Source organism: Drosophila elegans, unplaced genomic scaffold (genome assembly GCF_018152505.1).
Source record: "Drosophila elegans isolate 14027-0461.03 unplaced genomic scaffold, ASM1815250v1 contig_814, whole genome shotgun sequence".
Lineage (NCBI taxonomy): Eukaryota > Metazoa > Arthropoda > Insecta > Diptera > Drosophilidae > Drosophila > Drosophila elegans.
Window position 1 is genome coordinate 7535792 of NW_024546167.1, and position 21855 is coordinate 7557646.

The 21855-nt window shown below is 41.1% G+C and overlaps 1 protein-coding gene across 1 annotated transcript in view; it reads right to left on the minus strand.

The window, feature by feature from the left end:
- Positions 1-1507: 1507 nt before the first annotated feature.
- Positions 1508-21855, minus strand: part of LOC108138239 (chaoptin) — a 41310-nt gene continuing 20962 nt past the window's right edge. The window contains exons 2-6 of the mRNA XM_017260370.1: positions 18534-18811; positions 11907-12051; positions 7732-7842; positions 4177-7453; positions 1508-3293 (exon numbers count right to left, since the gene is read on the minus strand). Coding sequence (XP_017115859.1) covers positions 3111-3293; positions 4177-7453; positions 7732-7842; positions 11907-12051; positions 18534-18810 — 3993 coding nt within the window. The 5' untranslated portion in view covers position 18811 and the 3' untranslated portion in view covers positions 1508-3110. The remainder of the gene's footprint in view (positions 3294-4176; positions 7454-7731; positions 7843-11906; positions 12052-18533; positions 18812-21855) is intronic.

The window sequence follows — 21855 nt, forward strand, 5'->3', positions numbered from 1 at the left end:
GGAGACCGATGGAAAGCGGCGTACGTGAAAGGGGGACATTTCGTACACCAAGGCACGGGAGAACAGCTCGTCGGCAGGACTGTCTGAAATGCAATTAAGTCGCATCGACATGCAATCTCCGGCATGGGGAGACCGGTCCGCATAAAGGACTCCGCAGGAACAACAAGTACAACCACATACAGGCCCATGATTCGCGGCCATACACATCCACATCCACATCGACGGAACAAGGAAAGCCTTAAAAGCGCTGAAAGGTTTCAGTTATCCCCTAAAAAAAAACACACGCACTTGAACAAGAAGGAACACCGCACACAAGCTGAAAAGGGAATCCGGCTTGACGAGCCTGAAAATACCCTCAAAGGGGCATCAGTGGTTGGGATTATTTATAGAGCAGCTGCTCGGGCGGTCTGTTGTAATGCTTTTAATGAATATGAAAAGCACAACACGTTCTTATCCAGTCTGGGTAAGCCTCGATTGTTAAGCACAAAAATTATAAAAATCAAAGGTAAACAAAATTATAATATTCAATGAAAAAAGATTTCAAAAATATGGAAATATTTACTTGAAAAGCTAAATAATATCAAATAATTTGAAGACACCAAACTTATAGAGCCGAAGGCACCAAATTTATATAGCCTCGATTGTTTAACATAAAATTTATACAAATCGGAAAAAACTTTTGCATATAGACTCAGAAAATATGGATTACATAGTTGTTTTATTTGTAAAACTATGAACAAGGAAAAAAATGTAACAAGTTTTTAGCCTGTTTATATTTTTCTGTGGAAAATATACCAATATTGATTATGGTTCCGATCAAAATTGCATAGTGTAAGCAGTTTCAAAAAAATAATACATTTAATGAGATCAGTGAAATTTTAAATTAAATAAGATCAGTAAAGAGTATCGATGAACTGAAGCACATGCCGAGCAGAAAGGTATTCTTTCGGGGATGGCAAACCAGATCAGGTTGCAATGGAATGCACTCAATGAAACACTTTCGAGCGCCGATAATCCAATTATGGCCTGACCAGGGGTTCCTCAGCCACCTCGGCTCCTTGTGAATTCGCTGCTCGTTTGCCCTCCGCTGTTTTTATGGGCGGCAGGTGGGGAAAGTGCCACAATTTGGAGGGCGAGAGTCGTGCCACCTGGGGCAACCGCGTCTACCGCACATAATTTCCCGCAACTTATTTTGCCCCGAGTCAAGTTTCACACTAAAATGTGTAAAAGGGTCAACAGCTGCAGGGCACCCAGATCCGGATCCGGATCCGGAGTTGGAGTTGAAGCAACCTGAGCACGAGTCCTCATTGGGGGCTAATCTCTGGGGCCGGCGGCTGATAGGGGCTAAAAAGAAACAATGAGATGCGAGCACTTCTGTGACCAAATCGAAAACTAAAACGGAAACTAAAACCAATTCCCATTAGCGTCAAACACAAAGGGTTAATATTTCTAGCATTTTTATATTTATTTCATATTCAATTTTCTGTATCGATATTCATTTTCTGGTTTTCATTCACTACTTTAACTTCTCCTTTTTTAAATTTCGTATTTTTTAGCCGCTGTGTATGAAATGAAAAAATAATTGGAAATAAATGCTGGCTTGAATAAACATAATGAACATTCCATTTCGTTTGCGATATGTACAGTATTATTTGATAAAAATTCCATTTGGGGCTTTGTTTTATTTTTCATTTGGACACCGGGGTTGGGTAAAAAAGTTAAATAATGGTTAGGCTAAAAAATTGCATTACCAGCAGCGTTTTTCAGAGTGTTTGTTTTGCCATAATTCATTTGTTCACTTTGTCTCATTCAATGGTTTATTTATCAATATCATTATTATTATTTTACTTGTGCATTTTGCATCATCGTCGTGTAAACAACTACAATTAGTATCACGATTGTCATTGTTGTAACCGAAATAATATAAAATGGTTGAAATAAAAAGTTTCAATGAATGGGCGAGTAATGAATGAAAAAAAACCAGGGAACGTTTTTATTTTGTAATTTATTCTCTCAGTTAAATTGCTTGGAGTTGTGTATGTCTGTATATGACACGATTATGTTTTTCATTATTTTACCATTATTATTATTTTTTTGCCAAACTGATATGTACTTATATATGTCTGCCTGTGTGTTGTTAAAATTTGACTGTCCGCAAAGTTTGCAAACCGTTTTCTAGTTTTGCTGTTAGTTGTGCAATGTTCGCTACTCTTGCTTAAAAAACCATTGATAATTGCTATCCAATAATTGTTTATATTATTAGTATATATTGTTTTATATATATCTCGATTTATCTAAATGTGTATTTATATTTATGTTTAAATTTAATGTACTTATTGGCCTTGTCTAAATGGTAAATTATAGGCAAATAAAACTAGACTCCGTATTAATTTAGTTTCGTTTGCAAGTTCGTTTTAAAAATAGTTATGTAACTATTATTAACAACTTATGGTTCTAGGTTGATCTATGGAGATGCAAAACTGTCTATTAACTAGGCTCTAAGTGTGTGAGTGTATTAGGAATCATCATATGTTCGCTGGTGTATGTGTATGGTTCTGTGTACGTAATCAATTGCATTAATTACTTTAAATGTTGGCCAAGACACAACGTCATGCATTGGGCGACAAAAACAGGAATGGGCGTTTAAATAAGTCTCAGATTTTAACAACTATAAGTTTATCTTTTTGCATGGAAGTCTGTGAGCGGAAGAAATTAATTATTTTGGTGACAAGTTTTAACAAGTTTTCTCTATGAAAATCATAGTCAGTAGTCGGTACTAAGAAACTTTAACGTAAAACTGAAGATAATATCAGCCCAGCACATGACTTGTCCCACTACTTACAAATATACTTTGTTCGTATTTATATAAAACTTATTAATTACGAGTGGACATAAACCGATTTGCTTGTCTTTCAATTAACTGTATCTTTATTGTTACGGGGCTGCCTCTCACAATTAGCTAAATCCCAAAAATTCGTAGCTACCGATTAGTTTAGGTTTTATATATATTTATATATGTACATATCATACAAGTGACCATCAGTTGGGTATCCTCAGCGGAGTCAGTGAGGAAGGCTATAAACTTACTTCCCCGGCAACTAAAGCCAACATCAGAGAGTCATGGTGGTCATCACAATGGGCAGCAGCAGGGCCATCGCGAAGGATAGCAGGAATATCCTTTGGCCGGAACTGCTCAGCGCACTGGCCTGGCACAGCAGATCCTCGGGAAAGATCTCCAGGATGGGCAGGTGCCGACCCGAAGTCGGATCGTGGCAGGTATTGGCACGGGCACGCTGAGGAAATTAAATTAAATCCCATTAAACATGAACTCTGAAACAATCATAATAGCTCAAACTAAAATAGACTTCGACTGTCCGAAGATTGCATATAATTGCAAAGCTCAAGATGACTGTATTTAAATCAAAAATTTATTGAAAGCTGCTATTGCAAAACTGAAATCACAAATTAAATTGCAAATTAAGCCTACAAATAATGCAATTAGAGTCAAGTTTATTGTTTGACTTTAGTGGGTTGTCTAAAAACTAGAAAAGTTTGTTTGAATATATCAGACAAAATTAAAGAAGACATACTAAAAAAATACAACTATTTATTAAATGTTTACTTCTTTGTTTCGTTATTTTAATAACATAAATAAAAAATTTTGCATTTTGTTTTATTTATTTAGAAAAATTTTAAATCGAAAAGTTTGCTAAAAAATATATCAGACGAAGTTAAAGATAACGAAATTAAAAAGCGCAATTTCCAATTTTATATTTTTAAAACCTAGATATTACGCGTATAAATATCAAGAATGATTTTAGTCAACGGTATTTTAGTATCTTTTTAACAAGTCAAAATAAAATCTAAAATAATATCAATATTATTTAGAGGTTATAAGTAGTAATTTATTTAGATTTAAAATGGCTTTCGAAAGAATCTTAAATTTCCTTAAAACCATTTCTTGAAGTTTATAGGTTTTCATTCTGCTATTGATATCTTTAAGCCTCTTTTAGCTTCTGCTTTGCAAACATATATTCAAATAAGGAGTATTGAAAACATATAAAAGCTTACGCGCATATCGGCAATCGATAGGGGTAACTTTTGGCCAAAAATCAAGATTTACACAAGGTTACAAAAAATATTAAAGTCGAATGATGGATGGATGGATGGACTCACCTGAACCATGCGCTTGAGGTCGTCCTTCTGGATGACCTTGATCTGGGCGGACTCCCGCAGCCAGCGTCGCAGCCAGTGGCCAAACCAGACCAGTCCGCACTCGCAATCCAGCGGATTGTGGGCGGTGTTGAGGCCGCCCATGATGCTCCGTGTGCCCGCGGCATCCCAGTAGCTCTTGTTCGGATAGAAGCTGTCGGCGGCCAAAGCGTTAATGCGATTGTGCGAGATGTCGATGGACAGGTGGGGCACCTCGCGCAGGGCATAGAAGATGCCCGGCGGCAGGTCGGAGATGCGGGTGTGCGAGATCTTCACCTGGAGCCGCTGATTTCGCGCCACCCCTGTGAAGACATCCGGGGCGATGGTCTGGACATTGCTGCCATATAGCTCGAGTAGCCGGATTTTGGTGTTGTTCGCCAGCTTGGCGAACAGCTGCTGCCCGATGTTCGGCTCCAGGCAGTGCACCCTCAAGTGCTGCAGTCCCGGCATCCGGGCCACAATCTCGCCGAGATTCGCATGCGAACTGGCATGCAGCTTCCTCAGCGAACGCAGCTTGGCGAAGGCCTGCGGATTGGTCACCTTCACGTCCAGGATGTTCAGCTCGGCCAGGTGTCGCAAACTGGCCAGATCGTGCAGTGTTATCCTCCGCAGCGGATTGTGGGCCAGGTCCAGTACCCGCACCGACGCTGGCAGGTGCTCGGCCGCACAACTGGCGTTCGTGAGTTTGTTGTGCGAGACATTGACGTGACGCAGGTGTCGCAGCGAGCCCAGTGGTGACAGCTCCTGCAGATAGTTGCCACTCACGTCGAGGTACGAGAGCAGGGGCAGCTTCAGCGGCGGCAGCACATACAGGCCCATATGGTGCAGGCTGAGTTTCCTCAGCCGTGGCGTGTGGACGAACACCTCGCGCAGATTGGTCGTCACCAGCGGATTCTGCGAGAGGTCCAGATTGGTCAGATTGTTCAGGAAACTGAACGTGTTGTCCGGCAGTATGGTGATGCGGTTGCGGGCCAGTCCAATGTCGTACAGGAACTGCGAGTTGACGAACATCGAGGCGTCCAGGTACTCCAGATTGTTGTGCGACATCTGAATGGAGCGCAACGTGAAGCCGATGTCCGTGAAGGCCGGCACTGGCCACACACTCAACTGATTGTCCGCTATGTCCAGGAACTCCAGTCGCGTGTTCATGAACACCTCGCGCGGCAGTGCCTTCAAGCGGTTTGAATTGATGCGCAGCACCCGCAGTTTCCGCAGATTAGAGAACTGCTCCACCTGCAACTGTTCCAGTTGATTGTGACTCAAATCCAGTTCCTGCAGGCTGTTCAGGCCCTGAAAACTGCGACGCCTCAGCGCGGTAAGATTGTTGTGGGCCACATTGAGGATCTCGAGGAACTCCAGGTCGCCAAAGGCGTGGCTCTGCAGGGATCCCAGCTGATTGTGGGCCAAATTGAGGAACCGCAGCGTATTGGCCAAATTCGTAAAGCTATCCGACTTGGCCACATGATTGTGACTAATGTCCAGCTGGTAGATGTACATATAGCTGCTCAGTTCATCGTAGAAGCTGGATATGTGATTGTGGCTCAGATTGAGGCGCAACGGAGTGGTGGTATTCGAAACGTAGAGGAAGGACTTCAAGGACAGTGAGCACAGCTGGTTGTGCATCAGATCCAGGGCAGCCAAGTTGGGCAGAACCGTGAAGGCGCCATGCGAAATGTTGACCAGGCGATTGTGCGACAAGTCCAAATAGCGTAGGAACTCCAGGTTGTGAAAGGCATGGCGAGCTATCGACCGCAAACGATTCGATTGCAGATTGAGTGTCTGCAGGTCCCCCAGGCTGTGAAATGTCTGCGCCTCCAGTCGCTCCAAGGCATTGTAGGATAAATCGATTTCCACCAGATGGCTGTGCACATCGGACTGAAAGAGTCCGCGGGGCAGTGTCTTCAGCTGGTTGAAGCTCAGATTGATGTAGCTCAGCTCCCTCATCTGGCCGAAGGACTCGTTCGATACGTGCTTTAGGTTGTTGTTGTCCAGTCCCAGCCAAATGAGCTGCGAAAGTGGCAGCAGGGCGTCCAGAGGGTCCAGACTCTCCAGACTTCTGGCCGGAAAGACAGCAAACGATAGTTCCAGAATTTTGAGGGTCTTTGAGACATTCTCAAAGACCAGCGGATGATGTATGGTGATGTCGTTGAAACTCAAACTGATCTCCTGAATCTGCTCGAGTCCCGCAAACGAACCCAAATGCAAATGGGTTATCTTGTTGTTCCGCAGCAGAATAGTCTGCAGATTGCTGCCCCAGGAATCCACGGCAAAGATGCCCTCGGGAATGTCCGTGATGGAGTTGTAGCCCATGTTCAAGTAGGACAGTTGGGTATAGTTTTTCAGGCCGAGAACGGGTATCATGGTGAAGTTGTTGCCACTCAGACTGAGTACTCGAAGATTCTCCGTAAACGAGGGAAGATTGTTTAGCTGGCTAATCTGATTGGAGGTCAGGTATAGGTATTTCAGGTGGTGCAGCGAGGATAGGGCCACCGGCACCGTGGTGAGACGATTCCTCTCCAGATCCAGATACTCCAGAGTTTCGGTCAGACCCTCAAAGGCCGCCGGATGCACTCTACTGATCGCATTGAAGGCCAGAACCAGGTGGGCTATGCCCGTGGCCTTGAACACCGCCTCCGGCAACTGGGTTACAAAGTTCTGCTCCAGATTCAAGGCCCTCAGGTGGACGTCCGAGTAGTTCTGCTGGAAATAGTCAGACTCCAGGCTCTCAATGCAGTTCTGGCCCAGATCCAGGCGTTCCAGATGCATTCGCAGCGGCCTCACTTGCAATTCCTTCCACTGGACACTACGCAACAGGTTATCCCTCAGGCTGACAATCCTCAACTCGGGTAGTTGTTCGAAAAGTTGCTGGGGGAAAACCGTGAGCAGATTGCTGGACAGGTCCATGGTCACCAGGGATCGCGGCAGATAGTTGCCGGCCACGTGAGTGATGCGATTGTTGGACAGGTCCAGCCAGAGCAGTTTCTGCAGCTGCTCGAAGGGACGACCACCGGCCATTCGATCCCCGGAACTCGGTGACGGTGGGTACAGGGAATTGCTCGCCTCCAATCTCGTCTGCACGGCAGCCAAGCTCGACGGCTGGGAAGTACTGTCGTTCTGGGAAACCACCTCTATCGATCCACCTCCGGGCGCCACTTCCGTAATGTCGTTGTCCGACAAATGCAGCGATCTTAGGGTATCATGCTGCGCATCCCAGTTGCCATCCAAGGTGGTAATGTGGTTGCTGGTGAAGGAAAATAAGTATTAAACTAAATGAAATGCAAGGATTTCTTAGTTGAATAAGTTATTTCCATTTCAAATGATTTTACAGTCTGGAAAATTATCAGTCGGTTGCAGCAATAATAAATCTTAGTTTTATAAAATGGTTTTTAAAAGTTAAATCACTAGTGTGGAAATGACTGCCCCTTCATCGCTTAATGTCAAGTGTAATTTTAAGTTAAACGAATCTTAGCCTGTGCTTTGCTATAAACAACCTTGAAAGTTAAAAATCTTCAAACTTACCGTTGCGCCACCAGTCGCGATAGGGAGTGCAATCGCTGTAGTGCATCCAGTGGCAAGTTCTGCATCTTGTTGCCGGAGATATCCAATGTCATCAGCGAGTGTGTCATCGTGCTGCAATGCGAGATATTAAATGAGAACGGGAACGAACGAGATGCCTATATAATTATCATCTAAATCATTCCGCACGAGCTGCAGGGGTGCCTAGTTATCAAAAATATATAATGTCTAAAACTTTCACTAAAACTTTTGTTCACAACTATCAACAGTTTCCGCTTGGGGTCGGCTTCAACCCGACATCAACATCCCCCACCCCGTGGCTCATATAAATTGACGTGCTGCCTGCCTTTTGACATATCCTACACACAAGTCGGAAAACAAATATTTAAACTTAATTAACGCGTAGCAACGGCGACCCAGGCGACCCCAGCTGCCTTATCCTCCCATTTACCCCAGTTCCCAGTACTTCTCATTCCACTTTCTCTCTAGGCTCCATTAATAGTTATACACACGCACCGCAAACTCATACAAACACACACACACACGAGTGCAAAGGAGTGGACCACAGTGAAACTTCAAGTTTATAATGATTTTATAAGGTGATTTTAGGGCTCATAAGAAATACGCAAAAAGGGTATAAAATGGCTTTTCATTCTTACAAGTTGATTAAAAAGTTTGTCACTCAAACGCCCTTTTATTAAATCTAATTTATTTATTAGCTCTTGCGGTTCACTTGGCTTCCCTATGGCAGAATCGAAAATAAACTCTGTTTTAATTGGCTTACATGTCGTATGAGTAATTTTTTTGTAAAACTCAAAAAACGCTTATCAAAACATTTACTTTTGATTTAACTCTGTAAACATATGTTTCTGTAACTCACTGTCTTAGGAATTTTAATAACGTCTTTTCGTTTTTTGCAGGAAAAGGCCAAAGTCCAGGTATATGCGTCGTATGCTTAATCTTTATGCCAAAAGTAAGAAGAGTAAGTTTCTTACGTATGGTTTTATATTTTAATAGAAGGTTCACCCTAATTTTCATAGTTGGGCAATGCAAAGAGAAAACCAAACAGAGTTCGGGCGAAACAGCGACCTCAATTATGAAAACCACGAGGTTTTCCAAACAGAAATTCAGCCTCCTCCTTAACGGCCTCAACAAGAACAAAAACAAGTGCAGCGGCATCCCTTTGTAGTTCTTGGTGTTACTGTAGGTCCTCCCCGGAACTGTTGTTATGCGACGAGGAATCAAACGCAAAACCAAATTTTTGCGGCTCCTTTTTAACCACTTCGGCTTTCTCTTTTCTGCCCTTCTTCTCTCTGCTTTTTGGCTTTCTTCTGCCATTTGCCGGTAGTTGCTACTGTTATTTTGGCTTTCTTTTGCGGGCGACACTTTATGTTGCGTGTGTGCGTGATTCGGTTTTTGGGGAGCGTGTTTGTCGTCTAAATGACTATTGGTAACGATTTAGTAGTACAGTCGACTGTCATGGGCTGCACAATCAGTATATCACTCAAAAGAGATTAACATAGTTTAAGTAAACATAACAGATTCCCTTGCTGATTTGTGCTTTTACATTTTTTGTAATGGCTGTGCCAGCTTAAAAAAATTCGAAAACAGAAGATAATGTTTATAAAGGTGTCTTAAAGTATGAAATATACAATAAACAATAAATTTTTAGTCCGTATCCTTTTAAAACACCTTTATAGATTAGTTCAATACCATACTCTTTTTGTATTCAGTTTACCTTAGTCTATAATAAAAAGTATTAAGAATTTTATATGTAACAAACGTAAAACAAAATTCAAATATATAAAAGTTCTTAACAGTTTTTTTATTAGCTTTTCCTAGTTACTTTCTTTTTGTTCTACTTTTCCAGAAAACTCCCCCTTGGCGTGTCATTCCGGAATTTACATACATATGTACCGTGTATATGCAATAGCGGAGAAGTGCGCATTTATCGGCACTTTGCAACTGAGCACGCAACAAACACGTAACACACAACAAACCAATCCATAAAGAGACCCACGCAGAAGCTAATGCTAATAGTGTTCGTGTGCGTGCGTTTAATTTAGCAATGTGGCACTGTAAATTATTAATTAGCAATTTTTGAAATTCATATGTGCTTAAATATTGATGAGAACTTCTACATATGGCATCATAGTCCGCAACCGAAATGAAATCAAGTCTTCTCGAGAGTGCTCCTTTTGTGGGTATTATAAAGGTTCACAAACGCTCGCACACGGTCGAAAGTTCAGTATGTGTATACGTACATATGTACTTACATGCGAATAAAACTTTAACTGACCAAACATGCGGTCAAGAGCGAGTAACTGCTCAAACATGGGATATAAAAGGTCATGAAAAGCAAATAAAGGGAGAGATACACATTTTCGTATGTGTCAATTTAATATAATTTAAAGTAAGCTCATGCGATTATTCATAAAAGTTATTTGCAAGTAAAATATTTGATATTTTGGGTTACAGATTATTACTGCAGTCCAAGGTAATCAGAATACGGAATTTTGTAACATTCAACCTCGGCTTAGAAAAAATAAACTCAGTGCTCAGTAAAAAGCTATATACTAAATATTTTATTTCTAAAGGCTTACATCGTAGCCAGAAGTGGTTTTATCATTAATTAATAACATTTTAATTAAGCTATTTAAATGCCCACTGCTTATTTCTATATACATATTTGGTTTTGTCTACTTAAGTGGTGCCCCTAACTAACTTTTCTACTAATTGACATCGCTGCGAGGTATATTATAAAGAAAGTTCTAAGGGGTAGAGTTTAAAGCGGTCATAGAAAATAAACGAGGCTCAGGTAGTGGATGAACGTAGACTTTAACCACATTTACCAGCCTTATGAGCATTAATTAGTTTGATTTAAATTCTTAATGCTGTCGGAATGTGTAATTGTGTCTTCGGTTGACGCCCCCTCGCAGTCTTTTTGCACTGGAACTGCACACAGCCGTTAACTGTGGGCATCCATTTAACTTTAGCAGCTTAATGTGTGTGCGGGTGGGCGGTCGCCTGCGGTTAAGGGGCGTGACCCCAACTCTGGTTATCCTTTGTGCTCGTTAAAAAATTTTCGCGTTTCATTTCATGGCAACAAAAAGCGTATAAGATGAGGAGCAGCTGAAAAAAAAACCAAAAAGGCTGGCAAATGTGGTCGACTCCTTCCAACGATCTCTCCCTTTCGGTTCTACACACAAAATATCGTGGCCAAAAAGGGGAGGTGAACGGAAAGCTGCAGCCCCAGTCAAATGTGTGATGTGTAATGTGAACTGAATCACAAAATGCTGACGAAATAAGAGCTTGTATTCACTGTACTACAGTCAGCACAACAAGCACATTGTTCTCGATGTATGTTAACTTTTTCTCTATTTACTACCTGTTTACACTTTAAAATGGTCCTCCTGAATTGGTAACCAAAAACAAACAAAATTAATATTCATTCGGGAAGCTTCTTCTTTTAGGAAAAATAAAAAAAACAAATTATAGAAATTTGTAGGGTAGAGTTTTTAATAGTTACCAAGAATTGTGTCCTTTGCTTTCTAAATGATTAAAAACAAATACCGTTTGTTTTGTTGAAACCCATACTCTAACATAAGACTGACAGTATCACAGTGTTTATTTTGGCAAAGTTTTCATACCATATGGTAACATTCCAGCTTAGAGTATTTATTTGTTCGGGGTTAGGGCTTAAAGTTTCCTATCCCTTTCCATACACCTTACTCTGCGTTTCTCTTTTTGTGATTATTTACACTCAAACAAATAGCGCTTGAAAGTTTTTAATTTTCTCTGGTTTTTTTTGCGTTTTCCGCTGCGTGTGTGAGTTTGCATTTTCCGCTTGCATTTTCAGCCTGAGTGCCCCGCTGAAAATGCCGCACCACCGCCCCTCCTCGCTTTGTTAAACTTAATTTTACGCCTTTTTTACAACTTGCAGGTTTGTGTTGTAAACATATACAAAGCACTCTTCACTTACAGACACACACACACACACACATTCGCATGCACACACTCTCACGCGCCCAGGTGAAAAAGGGGTCATGTAAATAGGCCGGCCAACTGTCCTGTCATCATTCCCCCATTCCCCCATTCCCTCAATCCCTCATTCCGCCAGTGGCAGGTGTGCGTTGGGTTCACCATCGTGACTCGTCACCATCCCCACGGGCACTCACCTGAAACTCCGCTCGGAAATGTCCTGCAGTTCGTTGTCGATTAGCTTCAGCGTCTTGAGCCGCAGTCCCTGGAAAGTCTCATCGTCGACACTTTGCAGGTGTGTGTTGGACATTTCGATGTAGCGCACACTGCTGTGCATAAATTCTGCGGGAAAAAACAAATGAAGAGGTGAAAAAATATAACACGTTTCTCTATACAAATGTTCATTCAGGAATATCAATAGTCTGCATCATAATCTTTTTAGAAACTTAAAAAGATTTGGTTTGATATCTACTGTAAATTTCAACATATAACCGAAAAGCCTAGAATAAAATATAAAAAAAGGACTTTATCCGCTTAGAGTTCATACAAATATAATTGCTCCTTGTTCTTTGGCATATGATTTAAAAGAAGCATTTAAGGAATACATAGTTTTTACTTTAAAAACTAAAATTGCTTCAATATTTTTCTCCATGTGTTCCTAGAAATTGGTTTGATATTGAGTGTACTCGAGCATCCGAGTCGCCGCACAAAGTGAGAGAGGTCTGCGCGATGGTGGCCATCAGTTCATCATTCAAATTGATTTTAAACGGCATTCGAAGCGTTTACCATAAACGAGGGAATATTCCCGGGACCGGACCATAGCCAATTCCCTATGCCGCCCCGATGCGTAGATGTGTCTCCCCGTCTAACGATGATGTCTTTTGTTTTGGCAGTTTTGATCGCCGGCACGTTAAGGCAAATGGGTCATCAGCGTGCCATCAGACAATGGACCCAGAGCCACAGAATCGGCGGAACGGAGGAGCATGGCCCGTGGCCCGTGGACCAAAACCAAATCCCCGCAGGCGACGGCGGCCACGCGTTCGATATTTGAGCTCGTTTTCCGGTCGGGCCAGAGGCTCAGCATCCGGGAACTGCCTGCAGGAAAGAAACCGACTCACCAGCGACCAAAAAAGGCAACAAATTACGTTTATGGCTGTGCCAAAGGCAGGACAGTGACATCTTGGCCGAGTATAACAATGAGTCGCAATGTTTTATGAAATTTTTATGGGCAAATCGATTAAGGGAGTTAACCAATATGTATTTAACTTCACATATGGTAAAGCTCTCAATGCGATTAAAAAATATAAATAAATAATGCATAAGATTATCGAGAATATCAGGATTACTTAAATCTAAATGCATCTGCAGTATGTCTAGGTTGATTTAATTATCTTGACAACAACAAAAATCAAGGCAAAGATATGTTTTCGTTCATTGAGAAAAAACAATTCAGTGATTTACAATTTCCAAATGTTTTTTCCTGAACGATTTGATGCATTTTGCATATTTTTTTCGGCCTTAATTCCCTGCCAGTCAAACCTCAACAAAGTTTCATCGGGAATCAGTGCGCTTTCACTTATTAAATATTCCATTGCGCACAAAAAATAGGCAAACATAGAGCAATTGATTTTTGCACTCTCTGGCGCATTGAATATTTATAAGAAACAATCAATTGTTGGTCAGCTTTCGTTTTGCGCGGTATTTTTTCTCTTTGTCTTGATGATTTGGTTTTTGAATTTTTTCAGTTTGAACTTATCAAATTGATGTTTAATTATTTCGACCGGCAGTCAGTTTGCTGCACCCTTTTTTTTTTTTTTTTTTTTGTGCTGCCAAAACATTGATGGTCGAGTCAATCTCTGACAATCGGGGATTAGTCGCGAATTTCGCTTTGACTTTAATGCGGCCGTGTTGTTCGCATTGGGGCGTAGAAAAACTCACACAGGAATATATGCATAGGAAATGCGGTCGAAATACGGTTGAATAAAAATAGATATGCCTGCACTTTGAGCGGCCTAATAAAGCCCGAAAATGACAATACACAAAACAGCGAACCGAAAAGAGGAGGAAAATTTTCAATTAAAAGCGAAAAGTGCATTTTCATGTTTCACGTCAGTTCCTCTTTCAGTTTTGTGGCAATTTTCTAGCAGAGAGAGAGTGCGAGAAAAAGACACGCCACTCGACCGAAAAATATTTACCATGCTGGCGGACGGGTTAAGTTTGTGGGCGGTGGGTGGTTGGCGGAGGGTTGTAGATTGCGGGATGGTGGCATTCCAATCCCCTTCCCGCAGAATGCTTAAGGTAAGGTCAGGCCATAATTTAAGTTGACAAGCATGACATGGAAATTCCCTTTGGTCGGCAGCCGTTACCATAATCAGGCTAAAACACATGCTCACTCCGCTCACCATCCTCGCCATTTCCGCAGGAGGGTGTGTGTGCTGTGTGTGTTGTGTGTGTGTGTTCGTCAGGAGCTCCGATTCCATGCGAGAGTCGCCTTAGGTGACCAATTCCTTTGAGAGCGGCATCCCCTCGCCCCGGGCAAGTTCACTCCAAGGACCCTCGCCCCTTACCCGCTGCTCCCGTTTAATTAACACATGCTCAACGAATCGTAATTTAATTGCGGCTCTGATGTCTCCCCCGGGCTTGTTCTGAGTCACACAAAAATTGAAGACATTAAAGGGGAAACCAGCAGCAACTCGCCCGAAACAAGTAACGATCATTACCAATTTGTGCATGTTGCCTAAGTCTCGTGACTAGTAATTTTTAGATTTAACATTCCCTTAGATTTTTGTTTAATAACTAAATGTTGTCTTTTGCCAATATTAATGCCAATGCTTTTATTTCCTATTAAATGTACTTAAACCTTAATTTGAATACACATAAATGAAATATTCTATTAACTAGTGGCATTCATTTCAAGGCTGGGCAAATAAATATGTTTGCTTTAGTCGCATTGAATTTATCTAACTCTGATCAAGATCATATCGGTGGTCCGTTTAGATTGTTGTTTATTCGAATGCCAATGCATGCTTACCATACCATATATGCATAGAACGTAGTCGGCACACAAATGTGCGTGGTGTGGCCAACGACAAACTGTAATATAAGCATAGAGCAGCTTACATCTTAATTACATATCGCATATTAATACAATATTAATCATACGCCCTGTTGACACGCGTGCGCCTCCCTCGACCGAGCAGCAAACACGTGGCCATGTCCAGCGCATTCCTCATGCAGGACAAACTCACTATATATCACAATATATATATATATATATATACATACAATGTGTGTGTATGCGGGGGCGTGTGCATATCTAAGCTATGGCCAGTGTTTTGTTATGAGTGGACAAACCAACACAGGAACAACAGGCAACAACACATATGGCGTTAATAAACTTCTAGCCCCGTGCCTCAGGGTCCAACACAACTGAAATGAACTCGGGGAGGAAACTTGGGGACTGGGAAGCGTACTGCTTCAGGATGGAGACTCCTTCTTCTGGAGTTCTTCTGCCGTACGTTGGCTTGTGCTTTATGGCCGCAAGTCAATTCTCTGACAAAATGCCAAGCATATTTATTTATTTACTTTTGCTTCCAGGCAGACCGACGAAGACCGCTGCCGCCCCCCCGAACTCCTCATCCTCCCCAGCTGTTTGTATTCCCGTCCACGTCCAACGCTCTCGTCTCGTTTTGCGTCACTTGCCAAGTGTTTATTCAACTTGCCCCACCGAGTATATGAAAAAAGCAACTAAAGCACAAACAACAATGTGTCATAGGGGAAAAAAGGGGGCAGTGGCAGTGGCATTGGCACAGCGATGCAAAATTAACTCAACCGACACCACCGACATTTCTTTGACTTGTTTAGACTCTATACAAAAACCGAAATTGCTTTGCTAAATTCTTTGAAATAATATTTGACGTTCTTCAAATAGCAATTTATCTCTCGGATAGCAAAAGTATTTGATATTTTTTAACCACTTTCTAAAACATAACCTAAATTATATTTGTTACCTAAACTATATAGATATGTATTATGTATTTTGATATTAATTGTGATTTCCAAAATGCAAATAATGCTAGAGCACTTATGTTTAAAGCTTTTGTATAGCTAAAAGCAACTGCTAAAAGCCAAGTCATTTTCATGTGATACCACAAAACCTGTCTTAGCATTGTATAGACCGAAATTTGAACTTAATCATTTCAGCAATTTGTGTTCTATAACCCAACTAAAGCTGGCCGAAACTCAGGTCCAATCTGCTGCCAAACCAACATCCAAAACCGATGCCTTAGAGCCTGTGCGTCCGTGTGTTGATGAAGATTACGTCAGCTGAAAAGTTATTGTTTTGCCCTGGCATTCAGGAAGGCAACTAAAGACAGGAACCTAGTGGGTGTGATGGGCTGCGCCCAAGCTACCATTTATATCCATATAGTTTGTGTCCTGCACCGGACAAAAATAACAAAAAAAAAAAGAAAAAAGAAAAAAAAAGGAATACAGAGAACAACGAAATGGGCGCAGGAAACGTGCGGCATGTGGGCAAACTGTCGTCTCTTATTTTCGTTTTTCGGTTGCTACCAAATAGTTTCGGCATGAAAATTGCGGCCAAATCGAACCAAGGATGCTGCTATCTGGCAAAAAGCCTCTGGCCAAGCGTGAAAGTGACCAGCAGGAGAAACCCGAAAATGAAACATTAAAAATAAATCTAAATTGTAGCTGCACAAATTTTTTTTGTGTCCCCATTGCCCAATAGACAATGGATATTCAACATTAAATTACGGACATATTCGGAGCTCTAAGGGAACAAAATTGCCACTGCTGCATTTTATGTGCAGCAGCCACGCACTGAAAATTTTGAGATATTAAATGAATTTCCGAACTAGTCCTTGGGTCCCCAGTTACAGTTGTCAAATCCTTTTCTCTAGTCCCCAGTTTTCATCTGGTTCCCCTCTTCAAATTTCTGGGTGCATAGTTTTGGAGGTTTTTTTTTCGGGCGTCTCAACCACATGGTGACATCCCAGCCAGGAAGTCGATTCGATGAGGGGCTGGTGAAGGAGCAGGAGCAGGGGCAGGAGCAGGGTGAGGGGGCGTGGCACGCAATTAGCCAGGCTGTCAACCAAAGTGTTTTCTCTTCCCCTTTTCTCGCATCTCTCGGACTCTGTGTGTCCGTTTGCATTAGAATTGCTAATTGCTAAAAGTTTTCCAGCTGCAACATTTCTTCTGCTGCTTGAATGCAATCGTTGTCGCTAACATCCCCATCAACGTCGTGCTTTATATACATATATCTATATGTATAAAGAATAAAATTCGTATACATATACATATTGCGGATAGTCCTAAAATTGAGACATCTGTTTCGAGTGCAAAGGCTTAAAGCTTTATTTCCCTGTGATTCATCGAAAAAAAAATAAATAAAAGTTTGGATTTGGCAAATCTGTTTCGACGTGCCATTCATTTTAATTCGATTATTCGTAATATTTTAAAGTTTTTCATTAAAGCAAAAGCCAATGCAGATGCAATTGGAAAGTTTTGCCTAAGAAACGAGGGATAAATTGCCAATGCGGATGTCCTCCCACATCCTTCGGGGAAAACCACCGAGCTGGAGGCAAACTTTTCAATAGTATTCCACTCTTCCTGTCTCTATTCCCGGTGCTGCCAATGTCTGGCCAATTTTTGTGTGTTTTGCCAGTCAACAACTTTGTTTATTATTTTGTTTCCTTTATTATGCATTTTTTGTTTTTTTATTTTTTTTTTTTTGTTTTGCAACTTTATGCGGCAACTTTGGCCAAAAAGGCGACTCTGTGGGCGTGTCACAGTTGTTAGCGAAGAAGAAGAAGTAGAAGCGGAGCGTAGAATGGTAATATCTTCAACACAAGACTCAAGCATACATAAAGCGAGGAGAAAAGAAGCCACCACAATGAGAAACATTTTGAGCGGGCAATGGCAATGGAAATGGAAAATGACAATGGAGCAATGGAAACTTGCCATTCATTCATTACTTAAAAGGGGAGCAAAAGTCTTGGTTGGGTCTTACGACTATATCATACCTACTGTAATGATTCCTGGCGAGCTATAAACTTTTTAATGAGCTTAACCTGTGAGGAAAACTACTTAACATTTTTTATATATTGTCTAAGTATTTTTGTTAGCATATTAAAAATTCATAATAAAAGCAGTTTCTGAAATGTACTAAAAATGATAATTTTTACCTAAGGTAACTCCTCTCTTAATGATCTAAGAACAAGTATATGTTACACGCCATAAAACAATCTACCTTTGCACTTAATAACTACCAGGTATATGAACTACCAAAATTTGCGTGGAATTTGCCACAGCAATCGTTATAAAACTTTGTCGAAAGCAACAGAACGAAGGGAGAAAGCAAAAGAGGGGCAGACAAAGAGGAGAAAACAAAATAAAATGAAAGGAAACTTTATTTTTACAACTAATTGGCAAACTTAAATGTAAGATTTCATTTTATTTGTGGCCCACGACAAAGCTGTTTGAGGCTTCATTAAAAATTACATTTTTCCAGCTGCAGGCGACAGGAGGACAAAGAGGCCGGAGGCAGTCTGTTGGTCAGGGAAATGCGGGAAAATACGGGGAAATGGGGAATGGGAAAAGGAAGTCGGTCGGCGAGTCCTTGTCCAGTGATGGGGCCAAGGCAATTTATGACCAACTGGCAATGAAAATATTTGCCACATAAATAAAGCGTGACAAGCTGGAGGGACACATTGACAGGCGATACATGTCGGGTGGGTTGGTAGTTGGTAGTTGGTGGGCAGGATACCGAAGCAGTCGAAGGAGACGAAGTCGCGCAGCTCGCTTACCTGGAAACTTGTACAGGGCCACCTCGTTGCAATTAATCTCAATCAGGGTGCTTGTCTCGTTGGGCAGGCCGGCGCACTGGCACATGGAGTTGAGTGGACAGGCGTAGAGGATGTCCTGCTGCTGGGATCCAAGCAGTGCGGCGGATCCCCTGCCTCCGCCCGCCGATGGCGGTGGACCCCTTCCCGAGTTCCTGGCCCGGCGATGACCTCCGCCGTCGAACTGCCAGCAATGCGAGGAGCTGACCAGGCACGAGATCAGCACCAGGAACAGATGCATCCTGCAATGGAGAAGAAAGAAGCCGTCAGCTGCGATCCATAGATATGTACAATATTATAAGCCCCCCCAGTTCGTTTTCAGCACTTTGGCTCACATAAATCCAACGTGTGGAGACACCTTGCCCGGGGGCATTTGTTTATTCGCAGCTGCTTTGCATAAATCACACGTTTGGAAAGCGAAAGCAAATGAAATGGCATAAAATTAACGTTAGTCCACACGCGTTCTGTTCGCACAGTGGCTTAAAAAAAGCATGAAGAAAATATTGCTACAAAATATTATTATTAACCTATATATGTAATCAAGAATCAAATATTTAAACATATATTTTTAAGTGCTAGACTTAACTAAATCATTCATGCTTTAATTAAATTTCAAAACAATTTATTTTCCCTCACATCATATCACTTATTTTCTAGAATCGTCTGAGTCCTTTAACTCTCAAAAATCTCTCTCATAGGACCAGCGGGGAAAAACAATTAACTTGATTTAATTGTTTTCGTAATACTTTTGAACCAATGTTGATATTTTGGCTTAAGTGAACCCCTCCCCCCACTCTGCACTCCACTCCACACCCCACAGTCAAAGCGCCAAACGACAACGGAGCAAGTTTTTCGCCTAAAAGCCTGCGACAACTCATGCAAATGAGTCGCAGTCGTGTGACACAGTCCTTGTCCACCCAGCCCCCCACTTTTCATCCATTGCCATGCAATCTTTCATACACATGGAAATGCCTAGCCTTAAAAAGAAAAATGCACCGTGAAAAACATTTTGTAACTCCTATTATTGAATTTTAACTTAATATGGGAGTTTCAATATCCATGATTTGCCATTATAGAAATTTTAAGACATGCATTAATTAAAATTTAAAATATTTATAAATGTGTATTAATCAAATTTTTCTCTCTGCATGGAGGAAAGCTAGAAGAAAGTGCGCAACCACAACACGTAGAGGCCTCAACAGCCGCAGAGAAATCGCATATAAAACATGTTTCATGTACGCTAGATGTGTGATGTTTATTTGACACGCCAAAGTATATAATAACAAATAAAAACTTTAGGCTCCGCCATGGAACCTTACCATACCAGACGAGTACGGGCCATTAGCACGATTGTTGAGCTTTAAGACTCCCGACGGTTTACCTTGAGTGTGCCAGTGTGTGTGTGGGGGTGTGGGGGTGTTGGTGTGTGGGTACCTGCGCACATTACGACCAACCATAAAACTAGGGGCCAAAAAAGTAACCGAGGACCCAGGCAGACTGGCACTCAATCCCAGTCCCGCTCCAATTCGCTTAAGTCTGTAAGTTATTTCCAGGCAGCCCAAGGCTTTGGATAACTCATATATATTTTATACATAATGAAATATGGCCTAACTATGTGATGTGGGGGGTCTTGATAACAGAAATTATACGGCTAAAGCCTCAGATTGGCTTCAAAAGAGAAAATCAAAGTCAGATAATGGAAAAAAAAAATATGTGAGGGTACACTCGACTTTTGAGGTTCCCTGCAACTTGTCTTTACTTTTAAGGAATAACCTTAAATTTAAAAATAATAAAATTTGGGTATTTGTTAAGTTTTTGGCGGTAATTGTTAGAAATTATAAATTTCACCTAATGATTTGAGACTTTACGCTGAAAACCTAACTGCAATAGCTTTTCCGAACTAAAGAAAAGAAAGAATTTGAAAATTTCCGCGAATGAAAAAAAAGTATAACCGATTTAAGTAAAAAATCCAAACTTAATTAAAAACGAAGGAAGGAGATTTTCTATTAATTTCATACACATTATTGCCCGTTCAATACAGTAAACCTATAATTGCCAAGTTTATATGTTGTTTTCCAACAATATATAGCTTTCCCAAATTTATGATGAATATTTTTTTTTAACATATAGTAACTATTTGATGAAACAATCAGATAAATATGCAATTTCGAGGGCTTGCCTTCCTCCCATCAATCTTCCGTTTCGATTTAATAAATATATTCTAATTTAATAAATCTAATCTTGCCTGGCAAATCGCCAACTGTTTACTTAATCTTCCGACTGTCATTTGCCATATGTACTTAATATAAAATTCCGGACCAGGGCGGCGAGAGGGAAAACCAATCAGAAAAGCTTCAGTTTGCCGCCCTGCACTTTTGCTGATTGTTTTTCATTACGGTGATGGTGACAAATCGAAGACTCTTTCTCCATCGTTTGGACCATGTAAAACAAATGATACATCACACAGTTGAGTGCGTATATATGCTGTATAGGTAGTATCAACCTTTATGCACCTTCCGTACAAACACACATGCGAAATATCAGATGGGGACAAAATGGAAGAAGTCAGGATGTTGGACAACGGGCGGCGGTATAAAAACGAAAAAGATAAATATGTCGTAAAAGTTTTTTATTTGCGTTTTATTCATTTTTTTTTCTGATACAGAAAATGACTAACTTGTTGGCTGACAGACAAGCAGCAAACAGGCAACGCTTTGGGCCAAGAATAAACTGGGGGCCAGGGGTGAGTGGGGTAGGAGTGGGATTCTTTAGGGGCTAGAGACAGTCGAGAACGGCGTCTGTCACGCACACACGCCCTCCTCCGCCCCCACAGCCCCCTCCGCCCAGTTGGACCCAGCAGATGCGGGCGTTGCTTCCATCTGACCTTCAACCTTGTCGGACAAAACTTTTTAAAAACAAGAGAATAAAATTGTCAACAAGAATGAGTGGAAAGTCAGCTGAACCGTGGATACTCTTTGAAAAATAGCAAGAAAAATTTTGAGTGGTTTTTGGGAAAACCATGGATTTTTAAACAAAAACTTTGAAAATCAAAAATATCCTCCTAAAATATCATGTCTAGTTATTACCATTAATAGCATATGACGTATATTTAAAGACATTTTTTAAACAAAATCTCTAAAAATCAATAGTTTTGGGCAAAACAAGATATTTGTATACTCTTTTAAACAAAAACTTCAAAAATAAAAATTATCCCTCATAAATATTATATCTTGTCAATACCGTATAATCACATTAATAAAAAAACCTTACAAAACACAAAAATCTT